Source organism: Nanorana parkeri, unplaced genomic scaffold, assembly GCF_000935625.1.
Source record: "Nanorana parkeri isolate BGI_ZX_2015 unplaced genomic scaffold, ASM93562v1 scaffold137, whole genome shotgun sequence".
NCBI lineage: Eukaryota > Metazoa > Chordata > Amphibia > Anura > Dicroglossidae > Nanorana > Nanorana parkeri.
In genome coordinates, this window is record NW_017306405.1 from 543,703 (window position 1) to 564,730 (window position 21,028).

At 44.2% G+C, this 21,028-nt stretch overlaps 1 protein-coding gene across 1 annotated transcript in view; it reads right to left on the reverse strand.

Moving 5' to 3' along the window:
• Positions 1-14,051: 14,051 nt before the first annotated feature.
• The window catches only part of UBE3C (ubiquitin protein ligase E3C), a 97,245-nt gene continuing 90,268 nt past the window's right edge, over positions 14,052-21,028 (reverse strand). The window contains exon 24 of the mRNA XM_018554000.1: positions 14,052-14,373. Within this exon, the coding sequence (XP_018409502.1) occupies positions 14,203-14,373 (171 nt within the window). The 3' untranslated portion in view covers positions 14,052-14,202. The remainder of the gene's footprint in view (positions 14,374-21,028) is intronic.

The following is a 21,028-nucleotide window of genomic DNA, read 5'->3' on the forward strand; positions in this document are numbered from 1 at the left end:
GTTATAGAAATGTTTTTTTTAAAAGGTGACCTCTTGGCTAAAAGTCACCCTGTGGTGTCAGGGTCACTTTCACAAGTTACAGTCCAGCCGTTATAGTTAAACGGCCAGACGGCTGCTTCCTGGATTTGGGTGGCCATTTTTCAACGTCCTTTCATGAGCAGCAGGAAAGTTTGAACACTTTATACAGCCGGCGGCGGCTGTTACATACAAGCATTCGTGTGGTTGTAGAGCCGCCCGATCACTTGTATGGTGCAGGGAAGTCGGCGGGCCCCCTTCCTCTGCTGCCAACTATCTCGGGCTTTGCTGTCATGCATGCGGGGGCTCAGGACCAGCACAGTGGGTCTCTGTGGCTGCATCGGAGAGAGATCACCACACTTCCAGCGGCTGATCTCCCCTCCAATCACTGAAAGCGGAAGGGATGTGTATTAGAGCATTTCTGCTTTCAGTCTGGCATTTCTCTGGCTGCTGTAGCTCTTTGGGGTCCCAAGGTGACAATAGGGATATAATAGACCCCTGATGTCTCCATAAAAAGGATCTATCACTGTATATGTGTTATCATATAGGGGGTAGCTCCCTGTGTGATAGCAATAAAGTTAAATGTAAAAAAAGTTTACAAATTAAAGTCACATATAAAAAAAAAATTAAAAAATAAAATGAAAAGTTTTAAAATCCCCCACCCCATATACACATACATACAAACTAGGGATGGCCCGAGACTAGTATCGGTATCGGGGCCAATACAGGGCATTTTCACTTACTTGTACTTGTGAAAATGCCGCGATTCTTAAGGCTGATACCGGCCCTTTAAATTTTTAAACAAGTTCCGCTGCCTGAGGTTCTGCGCTTGCTGGAGACCTTAGGCAGCCTCCTGGGTACCTCAAGCAGCTGTCACTGACAGTGCCGGTCTGGCCATACATTGCCTCCTCCTACTTCCCGGTGCCCAGGAAACACATGACAGCCCCACACTTGCCTACACAGCCCGGCACAAAACCGGATCTTACCCGTTCAGCCCGGCACCCACCTGGAGAGACCCAAACGCAGCTCTGGTGAGTCCCAAACGCAAACCTGGCAAGACCCAAATGCAGCCCTGGTGAGTTCGGCACGCAGCCCTAGTGAGTTCGGCACGCAGCCCTAGTGAGTTAGGCACGCAGCCCTAGTGAGTTAGGCACGCAGCCCTAGTGAGTTAGGCACGCAGCCCTAGTGAAACCTGCACGTAGCTCTGGTGAGTCCCAAATGCAGCCTTGGTGAGATCCGCACGCAGCCCCGGTGAGACCCGCACGCAGCCCCGGTGAGATCCGCACGCAGCCCTGGTGAGACCCGCACTCAGCCCTGGTGAGACCTGCACGCAGCCCTGGTGAGACCCGCACGCAACCCTGTATAATTGCTGCTTAATCATGGATTGATGGGATCTGTAGTCCTCTATTGCTGGTTGCCATTCTCCATTGTGGTATAATCAATGATTATATCGCAATAGAGAATGGAAACTGGCTATAGAGGACTACAGATCCCATCAATCCATGATTTCTAGTTGCCATTCTCCATTGCTAAATAATCATGGATTGAGTTACAGTTCTTCATAATTATAAGGAAACTGCCCTGAAATCATTAGTCTGTATGGTTTTAGAAACAATGTTGCATGTCCCTTAAAGGAAAAGTATCAGTAACTGGTATCAGTGAGTACCTGAGGGAAAGTCCTTTTCTTGGGACATTCTAATACAAACGCAAATATTGCAATTATAGACCAGGCCTGGACTGCTAGCATGGCAATCCTGACATTTACCGGAAAGGTTGGGGGGATTCTGATTGTTATTAGGGGTAGATGATGTGATTTTATCTGTAAAATATAAGTCAAGGCAACTGGACTTGCTGTATTTTTCTTGAACACGTTTCACTGGACATCCGACCAGCTTTGTCAATTCAGAATTGAGAAAGCTGGTTGGATGACCAGCGAAACGTCTTCAAGAAAAATACAGCAAGTCCAGTTGCCTTGACTTATATTTTACAGATATACCGTGACCTGGATGAATGACAACCTTCACAGACATGATGTGATTTTAATTAAAGCGGACCTTTACCCTTATCTTTAACCCCTTTGTGACTGACGACGTACAGTGTACGTCGCCAGCATCGGGGCTGTTTAAACAGAACAACAAACACACCTTTATAGATGTTTAGTAATGACAATCTACAAACAGATACTTCTAGATAATTTCTGGCTTTGTATTTTCTTATTTCTCTTTTCCTCACCAGTCTCCTGACCGTGGCCATGTTTACTAAGGGCAGATTACTAGACCTCCTTTCACTTCCTGTATTTCTGGCACATGTGACTAGGACATGTGACCATAAACATCATCTCAGGGGAGGAAAATGCTTTTCCCTGAGATCTCCTGAGATTACAGATGAGATTTCCCAGCAATTCTCTGCTGATGACAAGGCAATCCCAGTGTACATTGCTTTGGCAAACTGAAGTCATTTTCCCTTTCCCTTTGGGGGGGATTGGGGGTCTAAACAGCCCCCTGATATTTACCTTTTAAAATAGAAAAAGAAATTGAGGACACAAAGTCTTCAATCTCTTTTTCTGCAACCCCTGTTCTAAATTACAGTAATGGGAAGTAGAGGCTTCCTATTCATTCAGAAACTATTTACTATCATCCAGTTTCTGAATGGGGAGGAGCCTCTGTACAGAGTGCTACTCCCCATTGAGAAACTCATGAATGAACAGGAAGTGATGTAAAGCACTTCCTGTTCATTCATAACTGGGGACACATAGTACTATGTGTCCCCAGTTATTTACAAACACCGGAGTGATCAGCTGATTGTTTCATTGTTTGTCCTGCACAGAGGATTGGTACATATCACTGATATGTACTGATCCCCTGGCGCTCAGCCACGCACATAGGGGGGCTCAGCCTCCAACTTCACCTCTGGATCCCCGCTGCTCTCCCGGGCAGAGGCATCGGGGGATCCAAGGAGAAGTGAAGGAAGCAGTTCAGCCGCGGGGGAGGGGGGGCGGTGTCACAGGCCGCTCGGCCGGCTGTATGATCCTGGCCGAGCAGCTCTGTCCTCACTGCTCGGCCATGCTGCTGTGATAGCGGCTCCCTCCCCGGCCGCCGGCTGCAGCGCTTCCTTCACCTCTCCTGGGATCCCCGCTGAATACAGCTGGGGGAGAGCAGCCTAGATCCAGAGGAGAAGCCCCACGGCGGGAGGACCGGTAGATCGCGATCAACCTAATGTGCACGCCTGTTATAGATGGTAAAGAGGAGGAAAAATGTTTGGCATCAGTGGTTAGGAGAGTGTAAAATATTTTCTCCTCCACTGACCGCTATGGTCCATCTGTCAAGTTGGTAACCACTACAGGATGTATAAGCTGGTGGACAGCGGGAGCAGAAAGTGTCCGACCAGCTTTTCTGAAAATGGGCCCCCTGAAAGGAAAGTGTATTTAGGCTTCTTTTACCAGTGACCTATTGGTGAAAAGTGAACCTGTAGTGACAGGGTCTCTTTAAAGCCCAATTGAAGCTTTTGTATTTTTTTCTGCCTTTTGGGCTCCATTCACAAAGCTAAAATATCAGGATAAGGATATTTATTTCAAAAAAGCGCCAGGCGCTTTCAGTTGAGTTCAATGAAATTTGACAAATACAGTCCAATCAGGGATCAAAGGACACATTTGCCATTTTGATGATGCTCCAGACAACAAGGTCCTGCTGTCTGTCCTCCGTAAAGGGGTGTACCTTCTTCCCCGTTTTACAGTCGAGTGTGGTCACACAGACAGGACAGCAGTGCAGTTTCAACTGCCCCTTTTCAACCTTGAAGTGGGATCTACCCCAGAGGCAGGGAGGGCTGAGACTTCACTCTCAGGGATGGATCCTTAGCCGGGTCATGTGATGTGTGCAGTGAGACTTTTATAATGCTTTAATAACACCAGTAGTAAAACAGGGAGAGGGGGTATAGGTGCTGCATACATCTGAGGAACACAGAACTCCAGGCTCGCCAATCCCTTCCAGTTCCTACAGTGCAGGAATACTTTAGTTGAGCAGAGAATGACACTGTGTAGTAGGACCACCACTGGATAGAGGATATTCTTGAGATCTTCTCTAGGAGAGACACCAGACTTCTTCCCGAGGTCCATGCCTTCCTGGCACCTCCAGCAGACAAAGAGCTCCTCTGGTTCTCCTTCCAAGATAGTTCCAGACCCCACCTGGGTCCACATCTGGCCTCTGCAGACTTCAGGCCTAGTCAGCTTCTCCAACTGTGTACACCCTACCCCAATGCTGGGCCAAGGGGGCGGACTAACCCAAGCACATGGCAATCCCTGAGTATTTATGCACTTTCCCAGCATGCACCACTGGCCATGAAACTCCTAGTGATTGTCTGGTGAGGTATAGACACCCCCAACGTTCTCCCATTGGCCTCCCCACTCTTTGGCAGGCTCACACCCCACTACAGGTAGGCGTGGACAGAAGGCGAACAATTTCAATTGAAAGTTCTTTCGCAGGTCCGCTCCTCTGCTCAGTGGGCGGGTACAATAGTCAGCCTGCTATTGACAATTGCAATTTGAAATAGCCAATAGCAGGCTGGCTGCTGCTCCCCATTATTTACATTCTGCTGCTAACCGCGAGATCTAGCCGCCGGCCGGCAGCAAGATGTGCACAAATAATATAAATAGCCACTTAATAAATGTAGTTACTAATGTCATTTTTTGGTGTGCACCAAGCAACTGGCAGTTTTGAGTGTGCATTAAGCCACCTGCAAAAACAAAACAAATCAAGGACATATTATTTTATTTATTTATTTATTTATTTTTTGCTGGTTGCTTGAGCGTGCCGGTTGCTTGAATGCCAGATAATGGGGAGTTTACTGTATAAAGCAGTACATTATATACAGGCAGTGGTGTAACAATAGCCATAGCAGCTCACGCACCTGCTTTGGTGCCTAATGTAGGAGGAAAACTAAGCGTGAGCAGAGCCGGTGCAAGGATTTTTTTTTCCTATACAGGCGAAGGTGCATTTTTGCACCCCTCCCCCACTGGGGGCCTTTAGAGTGCTGGTTCAAAAAAATAATAATTTAAAAGGTTAGAAAAAAAAACATTTTTGGTTTCGGTTTCGGCATGACATTTTATTTTTCATTTGTGCAAAAAACATATGGTGATACAGATACGGTATGCAGAGAGCTGCACGAAGGCAGCCATCTGTACTTTCTTCAAGTAAAAGTGTACATATCATAACAAGTAACAAAATTACATCTTTTACTTTTTTTATATAATTTTTTTATCTTATTTTTTTTATTTGTTGTCATTTTAACTTTTTTATTTTTTAATCTTATTATCTTTTACTTTTTATCATTTTTATTATTACGGCGACCGTCTTAAAGGGGCAACCTCCCAGTCACATCTTTCCGCCCCCCACAGTGGCGCCCTCAGGCAGATGCTTGACCTGCCTATATGGTAGGGCCGGCCCTGATTGTGAGGTTTCCAGTACAGAAGGGCTGAAGTCCGACCTCAGGATCCCCCTCTGTGCAGTAAGAAGCATTTGCTCATCTATCTTATCAGTGTACATTTATTGTCCTCTGAACTTCTGCTACAGACTGAAATTAACCCTGTATGCCTAATATAAAAAATACCAGAGTTTTCACCTCTAAAACCATATAGGTGGACTGAGGCTTATAGTTCTGCAAAAAAGATTTACAAGATTATTCACAAAAGGATGAAGAGTTTGGAGAGGACAAGAGAAGGGAACAATCTACGACAACATAGCTGAACTGGAGAATCTTTCCAAATCAGCTATTTTGGCCTAGATCAGAGGTAGGCAACCTTGGCTCTCCAGCTGTGCTGAAACTACAAATCCCATAAGGTATTGCAAGACACAGGCATGACTCCCAGAGGCAGAAGCATGATGGGATTTGCAGTTTCAGCACAGCTGGAGAGACAAGGTTGCCTACCCCTGTCCTAGACTGTTCCCTTCTCCAAACTCTTCACCCTTTTGTAATAATAAGCTCTTCACCCTTTTGTGAAGAGCTTAGACAGGGGATGATGTCCCTGGCCCCCGGCATGTGACAGGTCCTCCTTACCCAGAAGCCCCTCTCTGGCGTTGTTCTACACAGTAATTCCTTTTTACTGCTGTTCACCTAAAGCAAGAAATATGTGCAGAAACGTATCACATCTCAAACGAATGAGCCTTTTAAAAAGTAAAACATGCACAGTTATGCCGTGCAAGAGTATATACAAGGCATCATTACAATGTATTTCAAGCCAATACCAAGAACCCAGCAGGTCTACTTTGAACATGAGAATTTGGGACGAGAGCTTAACAAAATGTAATACATCACTATTACCAGCAGGTGGCGCAGTTGCTTTTCCAAACTTTCACTGGAAAGACCGTATAGAATCCCACTGCTGTTCAGGGACAGGCAGAGGTTGACATCTTATCACATATATCTATGGACCGAGAATGCAACCCTCATGCCAGAAGAAACACAAATGTGCTCAGTTGACATTCTACTTGAAAATAGGTGCTTCTATTTCCTAGGGTCTAAAAAATTAGCCTATAAACACTGCGATGGTCGCAGAATCTGATTAATTTGGATCTCACAATGATCACCTAATGTCTGTGTGTGCAGAAAACATACAGGTCAGGTCAAGCTTGAGACAGCTCGATGGTATTTTCTTTAAAGAAGAACTCCAGGCTTACCTTGCTATGCCTGTGTGTTGGTAGAGGCACATGGAGCCTACTAGCACACACAAGGGTGGCTCCATAAGACCTTGCAAGAAAAAGGAGACACCCTAAAAAAAAGATATCAGGGCCAGTACTTTTAATTACCAGTGCTTTTCCTGTTTGCTAGACCTTCAGACACCCTGACTGTCATAAGTGCTGCCCACCTGTGAAAAGTCATGGCATCTATACCCTTATGGAAGATGAACTTTGGCGCCATTGATATTACTGATCAATAAACACCACAGTTCAAAGGTGGGCAACTTGGGGCCTCCAGCTTTGGTGAAACTAGAAATACCAGCATGCCTCTGGGTGTTATGCCAGAGACTTGTAATGCATCACAAGACTTGTAGTTCCACAACAGCTGGAGGGCCGTAGTTGCCCACCCCTGCTATAGTTAGATCCAGTGCACTCAATATTCAGCTCCCAGTAACAGACCTGGTCTGACACAGCCCTCTCTCCCTCTGCAATACAAGTCTATGTAAAAACATTTGTGGTGTGTCTGTTACTCAGCTCTGCCAGCACAGAGCACTGGAGAGAAGAGCAGAAAGTGCCTTCTCATTGACAGAGAAGAGTTTTTAGACAATTCCAAGTCAAAATCAGTCACAAATGTTTACATGTATGGGTTCAGGAATATAAATCAATAAAACGATATCAGACAATTCCAAGTTAAAATCAGTCACAAATGATAACATGCGTGGGTACAGGTAGAAATAGATCAAACCATCTAAGACATCACTTGTGCTTTACATGCCCTCCCCCTTGTTCTTCTCTTCTTTATTCCATGTTGTACCCTCCTGGCTGTTAGAACATTGAAATAAAGGGTTATAAAAATGTGCTACAGAGAGAAGTAGAGAGGAGCAGTCGTGAGGAATTATCTCCAAACCGAAGGAAAGGATGTATGTGCCCTCGGGTTATACTTGCCTTCAGTGCCCGAGTGGGAGAAGATGACCTGGCAATAAAGAGATGGTTTGTACGGTAATAGTAGATACATCTGCCTGGTCTGTTCAGAGATTTCCAGGAACAATCTGCTCTCCTATTCTCACAGCTCGTAGTCTCGTTTAAAGGCAATGCCCGGTCAAGGTTCAAATGCAAAACTATTCATAAGGATTCTGCCCTTGAATTCCTAAATCCAATCTCCCGGTTCTAATACTCTCTTATTGTTTTTAAGGCTTTGGCAAGAAACTGTAAACCTGTAATATCTGCTATCCACAAAATCTAATTATCCCCCTCGGAAGGGAGCCCCGGCAATGCAAAAATAGATGTTTTAGTTACTGGTACTGTATATGGAAGATGTATTCGGAAATCGTTATATCAGCGTTACCAGTATGGTTATAAAAGAGATTTTAGATTTTTATTTCTACGAAGCTAGCCTGAGGCAGAAGCAATGAATGTGCTCATCTTTTACAAGTCTAGGTCCACCAGCAAAGAGAACCGTTCCTTACATCAGAGTATGAATGCCTTGGCACCCTTTTCACTTTCAACAAACTCACTTTATGACAAAATGTTCTTCAGATATTCACAAATACGACAGGCTCAGGCCCAGGCTGAAAATGTGGCATCTGCAATAACTCTTGTGTTGGACAGAACTGAAGCCCTAATGACTGCGGAAGTGTTTCATATACCCTTGTCAGCTCAAAAGAGAACTATGAGGTGAGTGCTTTTCTCTCTCCTTATAGTTTTAGCCGACCTGTGACAATGAGACTGTCACAGGTCGGCTCAGTAGATCGGGAGGTGAGAGAACACATACCGGCATTTGCTCACCTCTCGATCCTGTCACGGCTCTCTGCCTTGACAGGGGAGGGGCTGGATTCCCCCCTCAAGTCCAACAAAACCCAATAGTTGCGGGCCACAGGGGAGATGGTCATTACCATTCTTGATAAAAGCAGCAGAATCAGGCTATGATCATCTAAGGGACATTGATATTTTAAAGCCAGACAATAAGGTAATCAGCTTGACAACTGGCATTTATTTACTATCTTAGTATTATTTAAGCTGGATACTGCAAATGCTATCACTGAGATTTAAAGCCATTTTATTCTTTGATATACCGTATATACTCGAGTATAAGCCGAGATTTTCAGCCCATTTTTTTGGGTGAAAAGTGCCCCCCTCGGCTTATACTCGAGAAAAGGGGGAGTGTGAGGTTTTCCAGTTTTCCCCAGTGTGGTCATTTGCTATTGTTACATAGCACATTCCATGCTTGCACATTTGCTGCATCAGAACGCATTCCCAACTAAACTGGATTTCCCGTTCTTTAGTAAGAAAGCCCAGCACTAGCTCTGCACTTGTCTGTTCCTCCAGTTGAGAAATCCCCACAGCAGAGGGCAGAATGGGTCTGTCCTGTAAAACATATTAGCTTTCTGGAACCTCAAATTAGCCTCGAACTTTCCATCTGTTGGATGCAAGTGATGAACATAAAATATAACTATGTAATATATCTTTTTTCAGCATACACATCAACCACTATACGTTCCCTTTAGACCCAATTTACTTCTTTGCAGTGCGTTAATGCGCGCATTTCCATGACACGTTAGTGTAAATGGGGCCTTAGACAAAGGCCTGTTGATAATGTCCTCCACTTTGGCACAAGTCAAACAGCTGTTAAGTATTTGCTTTTGGTCCCCGATTATTGAAAATTCTTGTCGCCCACAATGCTCTTAGGCCTTGTTCACACCAAGCGCGGAGCAGGTGCAGAGCAGAGCAGTTGACCAATGTATTCCAATGGTATTTTTTGCTCCAGTTCACATCGCAGTGTGCAGTTCCAGAGCAGGTCCGGAGCAGGTGAGAAAACTGCAGCAGGCCCTATTTTACCTGCTCTGGAACGCATGCAAATGTCTGGAACGCACTGAAAGCCAATGTTAAACTAAAAAATTGTTTTTTTTAATTTTATTTATTTTTTACCAAAAACGACCCGGAACGCATTAAAAACGCGGCACAACCCACTGCACTGCGTGTGCAGAAACATGAGCAGATCTGCTCTGCATTTGGTGTGAACAAGGCCTTATGCCCTTCTTAAAGAGGTTTAATCTGTTACGCGGCTCGATTAAGACCGTATATTGTGGCTCTGCACGATGTTGTCAAGCTGTGCCAAAACGTACTTAGAAAATGTTTTAGCATACATTTGGTTTGACCGATCACACCTCCATTAATGAATAGAAGCCATTGGGGATATTTGATTGCAGTTTACTTCTGCTCTTGGATAAAAATGACTCCTTGATTATGACTTAAGGTGGAAGCATGTTGATAAGTTATAACATTTTGTGTACAGAGCACCTCTGCAGTCTGTATATTACTTCCAGTTTTGCCTTCTGCCCATGTTTATGACAGCGTTTAACACTTTGAACTATGGGATATTTTATCCGCAGTAATGGATGATAATGTACTTCCAACAAGAAAGCCATCTTCTCTGCATACATTACACTTCTTACTTGCAATGAATTCAGAGACTTTAGGTGACTGGCGAGAGTTTATGGATTTATTGTGCAACGATCTGAATCAGTAAGTGCATGGATGGAGCTCAGGCTGGGTAATTACTTGTTGATGCAGGCTGATTTATGGAAATGGAATGCTAGAGTCATGTGACTTATCTAATAGAGAAATGAAAAGACAATGAAAGGTCCACTTTTACCACTCTAGAACAACTAGGAAGATTGGGATCACAGCAGCTTCCATCTAAGACTTTGTAAGCAGATATTTCAAATACAGTGAAGTCTGGGCTTTCATCTTCTATATTTGTTTGAGATTAGTGACCCACTGTGTAGTGAAGACAGGATGAAGGCAGCAGCCTAAAGACCCACACCTTGAAAACAACAGCAACAGGAGTGCAGATATTTCTGCCTTCACAGGTTCCCTTTACATCCTTGGTTCTCAACTGGTGGGTCCTAATCCAAAAGTGGGTCGGACCCCGTGTTCAGTGGGTCACCGCATACCTTCCACTTTTCTAAGTGAGAGGCTCCTCAGCCTCCCCTCAGTGCAGCACCTTCACTTCTTGCACCAAGCAGCCATTCAATATATGCTCCCCGGTGCCGAGTGTCAGCTTGAGGTGCGGTGGGCTGGGGGTATGCCTGCGAGGGAGCTCCATCCATACGTCCATTGCTTACAGCTCCCTCACGTGCCCTGTAGAGGTACCTGGACCGGAGTGACATCACATTCAGGCTCCAGACACCTCTACAGAGTGCGCAAGGGAGCTGTACAAGCAATGCACAAATGGATGGAGCTCCATCACAGCACAGCAGCCCACACTGGACCCCAGGCTGAGGATCCACTCCAGTTCTCGTAAGGTTGGGAGACCGGGTGGATCTTAAGAAAGAAAAAAACACATTTTTTTGGGGAGTGTTTATGTGAGAATGTCTGTGAGATTGTGTCTGTGTGTGTCTGTCAGTGTTTTTGAGGGCCTGTTCACACTAGTAGAGTGCGTTAATCACACAGTCCTGTCCACGCAATCTCACCTACCGCGCATTCTGGTGTGGAAGGTGTTTCATTGCCCTCCATTTAAATGGCACCCCAAACCCACCTCCCAACCACAGTCCCATCACCCGCATTGGAACGCGCAGTACCCTAATGCTGTGCGTTCCATTGCAGTGCATCTTGGGTTGCGACTTAATGACCAAGGACAAATGTGGGCCTGAGGTTACACAGGTTGAGAACCACTGCTTTAGTGACTGAAATCAAAATGAAAACAACAAAACGTTGTAAAGGAAAGATCCTTTACAGTTCCCCGTACCAGCACCTGATTGTGGAATATATACTTTATTGCAGAGCAAAGACACAATTTGTTTCCTTCCGCAAAGACACAGTAGTGACCGGCAGGAGAAACCACAGAGCGTGGCAGGAGGCGCTGGTATCCAAACACAGGCAGAATCGCCAGGTGTCCTTACTCTGTGTGAAGATTGCATGTCCCGGCAAGTAGGTATAAAATCTCTTCTTTTACCGGAGCTTCTTGTTTGGAATCTTTATTTTAGTGGCAGGGTCACCTTAAAGAGGAACTTGGTGGTTGGCTTGGAGGTGATATTTTTACAATTGATAGGAGATACAGATTTTATATCAGAAGAGACTCTGTGTCTTTTCTGCTTATAAAACGTTTTCCCCTCTCATCCCTGAATTTCTAAGTTGCAGGGAATGCAACCCAGTGCTAGGGACGATACAACTCCTATGCGCATGGGCAGGAGTTACATCAGGATAGTACTGGAGACAAGGTCGGTAGCCAGAGCTGCCTATTTTAATTCAACCCTGCTTGGCTATTATTTTTTTTTTTTATAGAAACAAAACTAGACCAAACTTTAAAGATCTTAATCCAATCGCTAAAATCCTATATAAGCTTTAAAGGAGAACTATGAGGCGAGTGCTTTTCACTCATAGTTCTAGCCTACCTGCGACAATGAGACTGTCACAGGTCGGCTCTGTAGATCGGGAAGTGAGTGAGCACATACCGGCGTTCGCTCACTTCTCGATCCTGTCACTGCAGAGAGCCGTGACAGGGGAGGGGCTGGATTCCCACCCTCCCCGCTCCTTCAGCGCTGACTGGTGAACGGATGGGGGAAGGGGCGGGTACAGCTGGCTCTGCCTCTAGATAGGCAGAGCCAGCTGTCACTCACGCAGCTGGGCGGATCCAGACATAATTGTCGGGATGTTTCAGCTGCGGCGTCTCAGTATACCGCCAGTTGCATCTCGCGGTATACTGAGCTTTGGGTAACAGGAGGACACTAGTTTGTGTCCTCCCGTTACCCTTCGGAGAACTATGGGGAAAAGCCCTGACCCCATAGTTTGCCTTTAAAATGGGCCTTTACCCATTTCTTTAAAATAACTATAAACAAACCTTTAGAAATGTTTAGTAATGACAATCTATAAACAGATACTTCTAGACAATTGCCGGCTTTTTATTCTTTGCTGACCTTATTTCTATTTTCTTCCCCATTCTTCTGACAGTGGCCATGTTTACTAAGGGCAGATTACTAGATCTCCATTTACTTCCTTGAACTCTGCCACGTGACTAGGACATGTGACCATGGACATCATCTCAAGGGAGGAAAATACCTTTCCCTGAGATCTCATGAGATTACAGATGAGATTTCCCAGCAATGCTCTGCTGATGTAACCTTCCCAGGATGCAATGCTTAGGCACAGATTACATCATTTGTGCCAGAAAAGGACCAGGAAGTAGATGAACTCAATTTGTAAGTAACTGGAAAACAAGTTTGTTTAACTAATGAATGTAATATGATTTGATATGAGCGTGCAGAGCTGCATGCTGATGTGATTTTTAGTGAAAGGGGGTAAAGGTCCACTGTAACATGTTTTTTCCCCCACACATGTACAATCTTTCTAAATCTGCAAGTTTCATAAACATAACACCTGGAGGTTCCATGCATGTACTGCCTGTGAAACTGCGTTGTCACCCAATATGATACCCGTTTATCATATTGCTTCTAGCTCTGTGCACTTGCACATTATTATATTCTTCTAACCATGGCAGTATTAGCAGGTTAGTCTAGAAGGATTCGAAACAGGCTCAACTTTCAATCAGCACCTATAACATCAATGTGACACCAATCACTTCCACAACATGCTTCCGAATAGTCTATCAGTAGGCGTCTTCTGCTGTGCTTGTAGAAGCCAGCATTCGGGAGCTCTCACACAGCACTGATGTGCAATACGGCCGGTATCTCATAAAGAAATCCTGGATTGGGAGCCTCATCCTAAAGTCTTCTCATTTCAAGAAACACTGAAAAATAGCAGATAAGTAGTTTGAAATAATATTTAATAGTTGTTACTGTATACTCTCCTCCATAGCCATGACCGTAAACTGCACTACATGAACAAAAGAAAATCTGATATAAAAAAATCTGTACAATAATGGGAACGAAAGCAAAGCATTTTTTTTATATTCACAACTGTGTTCATATTCATCATGATATACATTTTACAGAAGCACGTATAGTCCAACTTTTCCGAAGGGGATCTTTGATTTTGAATAGTAAGAACAAATAAAATACTATGAATGACATATTTGATGGTCATTAACCAGTGCAGCAGGTAGTGAAAGAAAACACAGTGGAAACAGTAAAATTCTCATACTATGTCTGATGTAAAACAATAAGAGGGTGCAATGTATCGCCTGCATCCCTTTTGTTCTGCTGTGGGCAGATCGCTTTTTTTTCACCTCTAGATGATCCTGACCCTGTTTTAAGCCAATGGACAACCAATCTACTTGTAGTATAAACTTATTGCCGGCTTGTGGATGTTTTCTGTCCAAACAGCATTAAGCCAAGTCTTTATCTTTGGTTATCATCTGCAGACTGGCCTCTATTTAAATAGCGCTTTTTTATTTTTACAAACAGCAATTTTCACGGTATGGCGACCTATGGCAGATTTTTACTTTGACTTTCCATGTATTAAAGTCAGGATTCCTGAAGCATCTCCATTAGATGGGGAATTCTGTTTAGGCACCGATTTCCAGTCCCTGGCAGGGTTCCTCCTCCTGAATTAAAACCTAGACTCAGCTCAGCTCAAAGCCGGCGGCACATTCTATAGCGTAAAGCAGTTTGCTTCTCATTAGATTCTCATCATAAAATTCTGGCAGTTTCAGGAGGTTCATGCATGTGCTTGCAGTGGGAAGTCGCTCCAGATCAGATCCTCCATTGTGTATGCAGAAAGCAGGATACAATTCCTTCAAGAAAAAAGTATAACGGTAAGAATGCGGGGACAACATATAGTTACTCAACAACGCATTACAGTATCACAATTCCTTACAAAACCATGTTGTGGACACCTCTCTCATGTATTGGAGAGCTTCTTACATGCTTTGGAGTGCAGTTTGTACAGCGTGTTGGTGGTCAAGATGAAATTCTGGTCTTATAAGCAACCAAGATCTGGTAATACTGAACAGAACAAAGTGCTATAATCTGTGGCATGCTGGTCACTCTGCCTATCTGTCTTTATACAGTATGTGGCCAAGGTCTGTGGATAAGGATATAGGAACATAGTCCAAGTACAAGTGACTACAATTTAGCTTTGCTGTAATGTATGGTTGGGATTACTCCAACATTGTAAGAAATGTGGGTTTCCCAAGGGATTTTGAACCAGAGTTGAACAGTCTGTAGTTCATAAAAAACCTGGGTGGAGGCTCCATTGAGAGAGGGTAAGTAATGTGAAGTACACCGGTCCAACCTCCTATCCAGGCTCACAATCCATAATTGTGGTGCACAGCCCTTGAACCCTCTTCCTAGGATTATGTGTATGAAGAAATAAAGTATGCCAGCCCGCCATAAATCCTCCACAACATAGTTCATTGAAGCTCCATAAATGCTCACAAAGTAACAGTTGCTTACTCATTTCATCCTTGGTGGCTTTAGTCAGAGCTGGATACAAACTGACCAGAGCTTCTACTTTTACTTCCTCCATAAGTTCCATCCCTGACCGTTTTTACCTTTGGTATCACTTGCCCACCCTTTTAGATTGTAAGCTTCCAGGAGCAGAGCCCTTCTTATTCAACTGTATGGAATAGTATTGTAACGGTACTGTCTCCCCATATTTTGTAATGGGTTACGCAAACTGTTGGTTCTACATAAATCATGTATTATAAATTAGAGGTGCACCGAAATAGAAATTTAAAAACAGAAACGAAACCGAAATATAAAAAATTGTCAGGCCACTTAACATACCAGGTCCTCAATTATCTACAAACACTCGCTCTCTGACACACACTGTCACAGGAGGCTGAGCGAGCAGAGCAGGGAGGAGAGCTCAGCCTCCTGTGACAGCGCCGTCTCCGCCCCCCCACCGCTCTCCCGCACTGTGATAGGTGGGCGAGCACTGTGGGAGGAGAGACACCGGCCGCTCACAGCGCTCTTGTCCCGCAGCGCTCGGCCGGCTGTCCCTTTCTCTCCTCCCCGCTGGGACACAGAGCAGCGCCCAGTGGGTAGGAAAGAAATCACGGATGCCCGATGTATCGGCAGGAAAATGGCACTTTCGGCATTTAGCCAAAAGTGCAATTTTCAGCCGATATGTTTCGGCGGCCGATATATAGGTGCATCCTTAATTATAATAAATCATCATCACCTAGCGAGTCTAGGCAGCTAGTAACTAGCTATAACTAAGGCCATCTAGGCTGAAACACATAAGTGAGAGTAGCTTTGTGAGCATTACGGAGCTTCAATAAGCTATGCGGCGTGCTGGAATACTTTATATCTCCCCTCTTAGAGGGAACCTGTGCGGAGGGCTCCATGGAGAGAGGATGCACCTGACATCTATCAGGGAGGACCCTTTGTCAGGCTAGAACGATTGTTACTCTAAGCCTTTTCATCCTTCTCTAGGAACGTGGCTTTGTGATAGTCAGGGGCTGGTCTGCTCAGCTTGCTGCCCCATCCATCCAAACTGTGACCAGCAGATGGAAAAACATTAACCCATCACAATGTTTGACACTTAAATCTGAGCCCAGTATAACAATTTCAACTGTATTTTACACAAAACCACAGCTACATTCATTTTATATTTTATAATATTTTTTCCACTTACTGGCAAGTAATTCTCCCCATTATGAAACATGACCGAGTCTAATCATTACTCTTTCCATCTTCAAGCCAGAGAAAAGGTCTTTGCACAGTCATTAATGGTAAAGTCGAGATATTTTCGAAGGGGAGTATTTAAATGCATCTCACTGCCAAATAGCTGCATTTTAGGGCTATCCCTACATAGGTTATTGCCTTCTTTCCACTTTAATGGTTTAGTAATGTAACAGATGGAAATGCTACCGTAAAACCAGGGCCTCGCCAATGTAAAAACTGCATAATGAAAGCTATTATAACCAGAGAAGACATCAGTTCACCAGTGGAGAGGAGCCATTTATTACTCTGACCCGACTGGAACTTCTCTATCCTACCCACTCTAATACAAATGGAGAGATTTTTTTTTCCCTCTACGGCAACTTAATTTATTAAAAAAGTTATTAAGCTTTAATTAGTTTGGGAAAACGCTATCTTGTAACATTTAATCTGGCTCCAAATGGGCTCTTAATTTGTTAATGGTCTAACCTCGTGATACTAAGAGTCTACAAACATTAAATAATGTCTGGAATTTGTCAGGCGCGCAACACTGTAAAGCAGGGACTATCGCCAACTTCTTTAGGGTAATATTTAAAATTCACTTTATACAAGCAGGAGACCAATAAGACTGCAAGCTGGGTAACTCTGAATGTTTTCCCAACAGTTCTCTTATGTCAAGAATCAGTGGCGGACCTAGGGAACAAAGGGCCCTGGTGCAAGATTTTTTTTCGGGCCCCCCAAAAAAAACACAAACCCCCCAACCCACATCACCTGTAGCAACCACAAAACAAAAAGTTGGAAAAATAGCATTGCTGTATAAAGTACTGCTGAGATTTGTAGTCCTCTATAGAGGGTCCCATTCTGCATTAATGCCATATAGCACTACAAATACTAGCAGTGCTTTATACAGCATGTCAATCAGTTGGGCTACAAAAAAGAATGACTTTATTTAATAACTTACCTTCACCTCTTCTGGCTGTTTTCTGGTTGGGCAGGCTTCAGAAAAACGTGTGTGTGTGTGTGTGTGTGTCAGACAGCGCGCCTGTGTACTCAGGTGGCTGTTTGGTGGGTCCTCAAGGCCAAGGCTCAGGGCTGCCCCCTGAAGTGCCTGCCGGCTTTTTTATTCTCGGCTCCCTCCTCAGTATCCGGCAGGCCCCCTCATGAGTGTTGGATCATCCAACACTCCCGGCGCAGAGATGAGGGGCCCGCCGGCTGCCGGATACCAATGTGATCATCGGACACTCCCGACACAGAGATGGGGGAGCCCGCCGGATACCGATCCGATGCTATCCGGCGGCCGGACACCGGCGCCCCCCCCCCATCTCTGACCCGGGGCTGTGTTACATTGGATACTGGGCTCAGGCCCCGGGGGGGCCGCACCAGCTGCACTGGCGGTAGGTCTGCCCCTGTCAAGAATATTCAGGGCAGCAAGTTGCTTTAGTGGTCTTACAATGCAGCACTGATTCTATACCGAACATGCATTGCTTGGAGTGTGTACATTTTGTTGGTTCCCCCAGGAGCGACACCACCCAAACCAGATTTTGTTGTTTTTTGTTTTGGATGGAGTTTAGTTCTGTTCCCTACACATAAACTATAAGTATCAGTGATTTTGAACTTCTCCATATATGTGTAGAGCAAATTCACTCCACAGCACATGAGAGTTTTAAGATGCCCCACAGCCTCTTGAATATCATGTAACTAATCTTCGTTTTGAAGCGTCAACCTGTTCAAAACGTATGGCGCTATAGTATATATGGCGCTATAGTATATATGGCGCTATACTTTTTTTTAGAAACTTTGCCTACAAACAACACGTGTGGCTGTCTGTAATGGGGATACTAACTATTGTTACATCTGTGATACAGAGCAAAAACCTTTTGGGGATTCCAGCATACGTAACGCCCAATGTGCAGAATGGGGAGACCTCATCACTTGCACCACCACCAATTAGCATAATAAGCTGTAGTACACAATATTATAGGACAGCCCCAAGGACAGATTTTTTTTGCCATTTAGCCTGTCTGCTTTTATGATGGTGTGCATTTAGATGTACTTTGTTTGTATGCTTTTATATAATTTTAGGGAACAAATGAAAGACCACATGATACAGTATTACTAAGCCTGCACCCTCTTGTGAAATCTCCATAAACAATTGGTCAATGACAACTGTTATTGGCTGAAGGTTGAACTCTGCCCTACGCCCCCCATTAAGAAATCCATTTTGAACAGAGTTGCCCATTAACCCCTTCGTGACGGGAGACGTACACTGTACGTCCAGTCACAAAGGGACCAAATGACTCGTCACGTACACTGTACGTGACGAGTTATTTGCTGCACTAGAAGGCTGCTAACCGCTGAGAATCAGCGGTTACCTTTCAGTAATAGATGTCTAACTATCTAGAGATCCATTACTGAAAGGGTTAACCTTTTTCAGACACCCGATACCTTAATATCGGGTGTCTGAGAGTCACAGCAAAGCAGACACACATGTCGGCTTTTGCCGGCATTCTGACAGCTCGTATAGATCGAGAGATATCTCTCTCAAGCTATACTGGCTTTTTTTTTTTTTATCTTTTGACTTTCAAGAATAGATACAAAATTATATGTATTAGACACATAATTTATCTATTCTTGAAAGTAGAATGTTTAAGTTTTCTGAAACATTCACTGACAGCTGAATCCTGAACTGCTGCAGGATCAGTGTCACTAACTTATTATTATCGGCTGTTCTGAAGTTTGAAGCAGCCTGATAATAAAAAAAATGTATTGATTTATCAAGCAGTAATAGTGAGATTAATTCACAATGACTGCCTGATATAATTAAATAAATAAAATTTGTCAGTATAAAAAAAGTGAAATGTGTAAATAAATTAAAAAAAATTGTGAAAAAGTGTAAAAAAATTAAAAATAAGGGACAAATAAATGAATGTATGTATTGCATTTTTTTTTAGCTGTGCTGGTTTTGTTAAAAAAAAATACTACAAATCAAAACTGGGAAAAAAAAGTTTTTTTTTACGTTTTTTCCTCTTTTTTTAATTTGTATTTGTGCTAAGTGAGGCGTTAGACACACATATGTGATATAAATATGTAGCCCTATCTGTCCTCTAAAAAACAATATATAATATGTGTGGGTGCACTTTGTAAGAAAGTATATTACTGACGTGGAAGAATCACACAGCAAAAATGTCAAAAGTGTGTCAGTCATTTACGAACAGAAACCAAAAACAAGCTCAGTCATGAAGGGGTTAACTGGACCCTACCCAAGTTGGTCTGAAGGAGTATGTGTTTATAGCAGTGTTTTCAGCCTATGTTCTGCATGTTGGCTGCAGCTAGACTGCAACTGACAGGTCTTAGTCTGCTGAAAGAGCATGGAGGTGTTCAGACCAGAAGCCACTGCACTATATTCTATTGTCCCACATCCACTAAGTGTAAAGAATGAACAACCTAAAAGGTAGTATATTGCCGCACATGTGGACACAGAGAAATATAAATACTGAAAGGGTCTGTGTTGGTGGGCTGTGTGTGGTATCTATAGACAAATGCATAGTGGGTAAAGTTGTAAATTCCCTGGGGCTGGAATAGACTTTTGTTCACTTTGATATAGAAGAGTGGGGTGAGATGGGGTAATGTGCCACATATATCTGGGATATGGTTGGTTGGGGTGAGATGGGGTAATGTGCCACATATATCTGGGATATGAATGGGTGGGGTGAGGAGAGTAAATGTGCCACATATATCTGGGATATGAATGGGTGGGGTGAGGAGAGTAAATGTGCCACATATATCTGGAATATGGTTGGTTGGGGGGAGGAGGGGTAATGTGCCATATATATCTGGGATATGAATGGGTGGGGGGAGGAGGGGTAATGTGCCATATATATCTGGGATATGAATGGGTGGGGGGAGGAGGGGTAATGTGCCATATATATCTGGGATATGAATGGGTGGGGGGAGGAGGGGTAATGTGCCATATATATCTGGGATATGAATGGGTGGGGGGAGGAGGGGTAATGTGCCATATATATCTGGGATATGAATGGGTGGGGGGAGGAGGGGTAATGTGCCATATATATCTGGGATATGAATGGGTGGGGGGAGGAGGGGTAATGTGCCATATATATCTGGGATATGAATGGGTGGGGGGAGGAGGGGTAATGTGCCATATATATCTGGGATATGAATGGGTGGGGGGAGGAGGGGTAATGTGCCATATATATCTGGGATATGAATGGGTGGGGGGAGGAGGGGTAATGTGCCATATATATCTGGGATATGAATGGGTGGGGGGAGGAGGGGTAATGTGCCATATATATCTGGGATATGAATGGGTGGGGGGAGGAGGGGTAATGTGCCATATATATCTGGGATATGAATGGGTGGGGGGAGGAGGGGTAATGTGCCATATATATCTGGGATATGAATGGGTGGGGGGAGGAGGGGTAATGTGCCATATATATCTGGGATATGAATGGGTGGGGGGAGGAGGGGTAATGTGCCATATATATCTGGGATATGAATGGGTGGGGGGAGGAGGGGTAATGTGCCATATATATCTGGGATATGAATGGGTGGGGGGAGGAGGGGTAATGTGCCATATATATCTGGGATATGAATGGGTGGGGGGAGGAGGGGTAATGTGCCATATATATCTGGGATATGAATGGGTGGGGGGAGGAGGGGTAATGTGCCATATATATCTGGGATATGAATGGGTGGGGGGAGGAGGGGTAATGTGCCATATATATCTGGGATATGAATGGGTGGGGGGAGGAGGGGTAATGT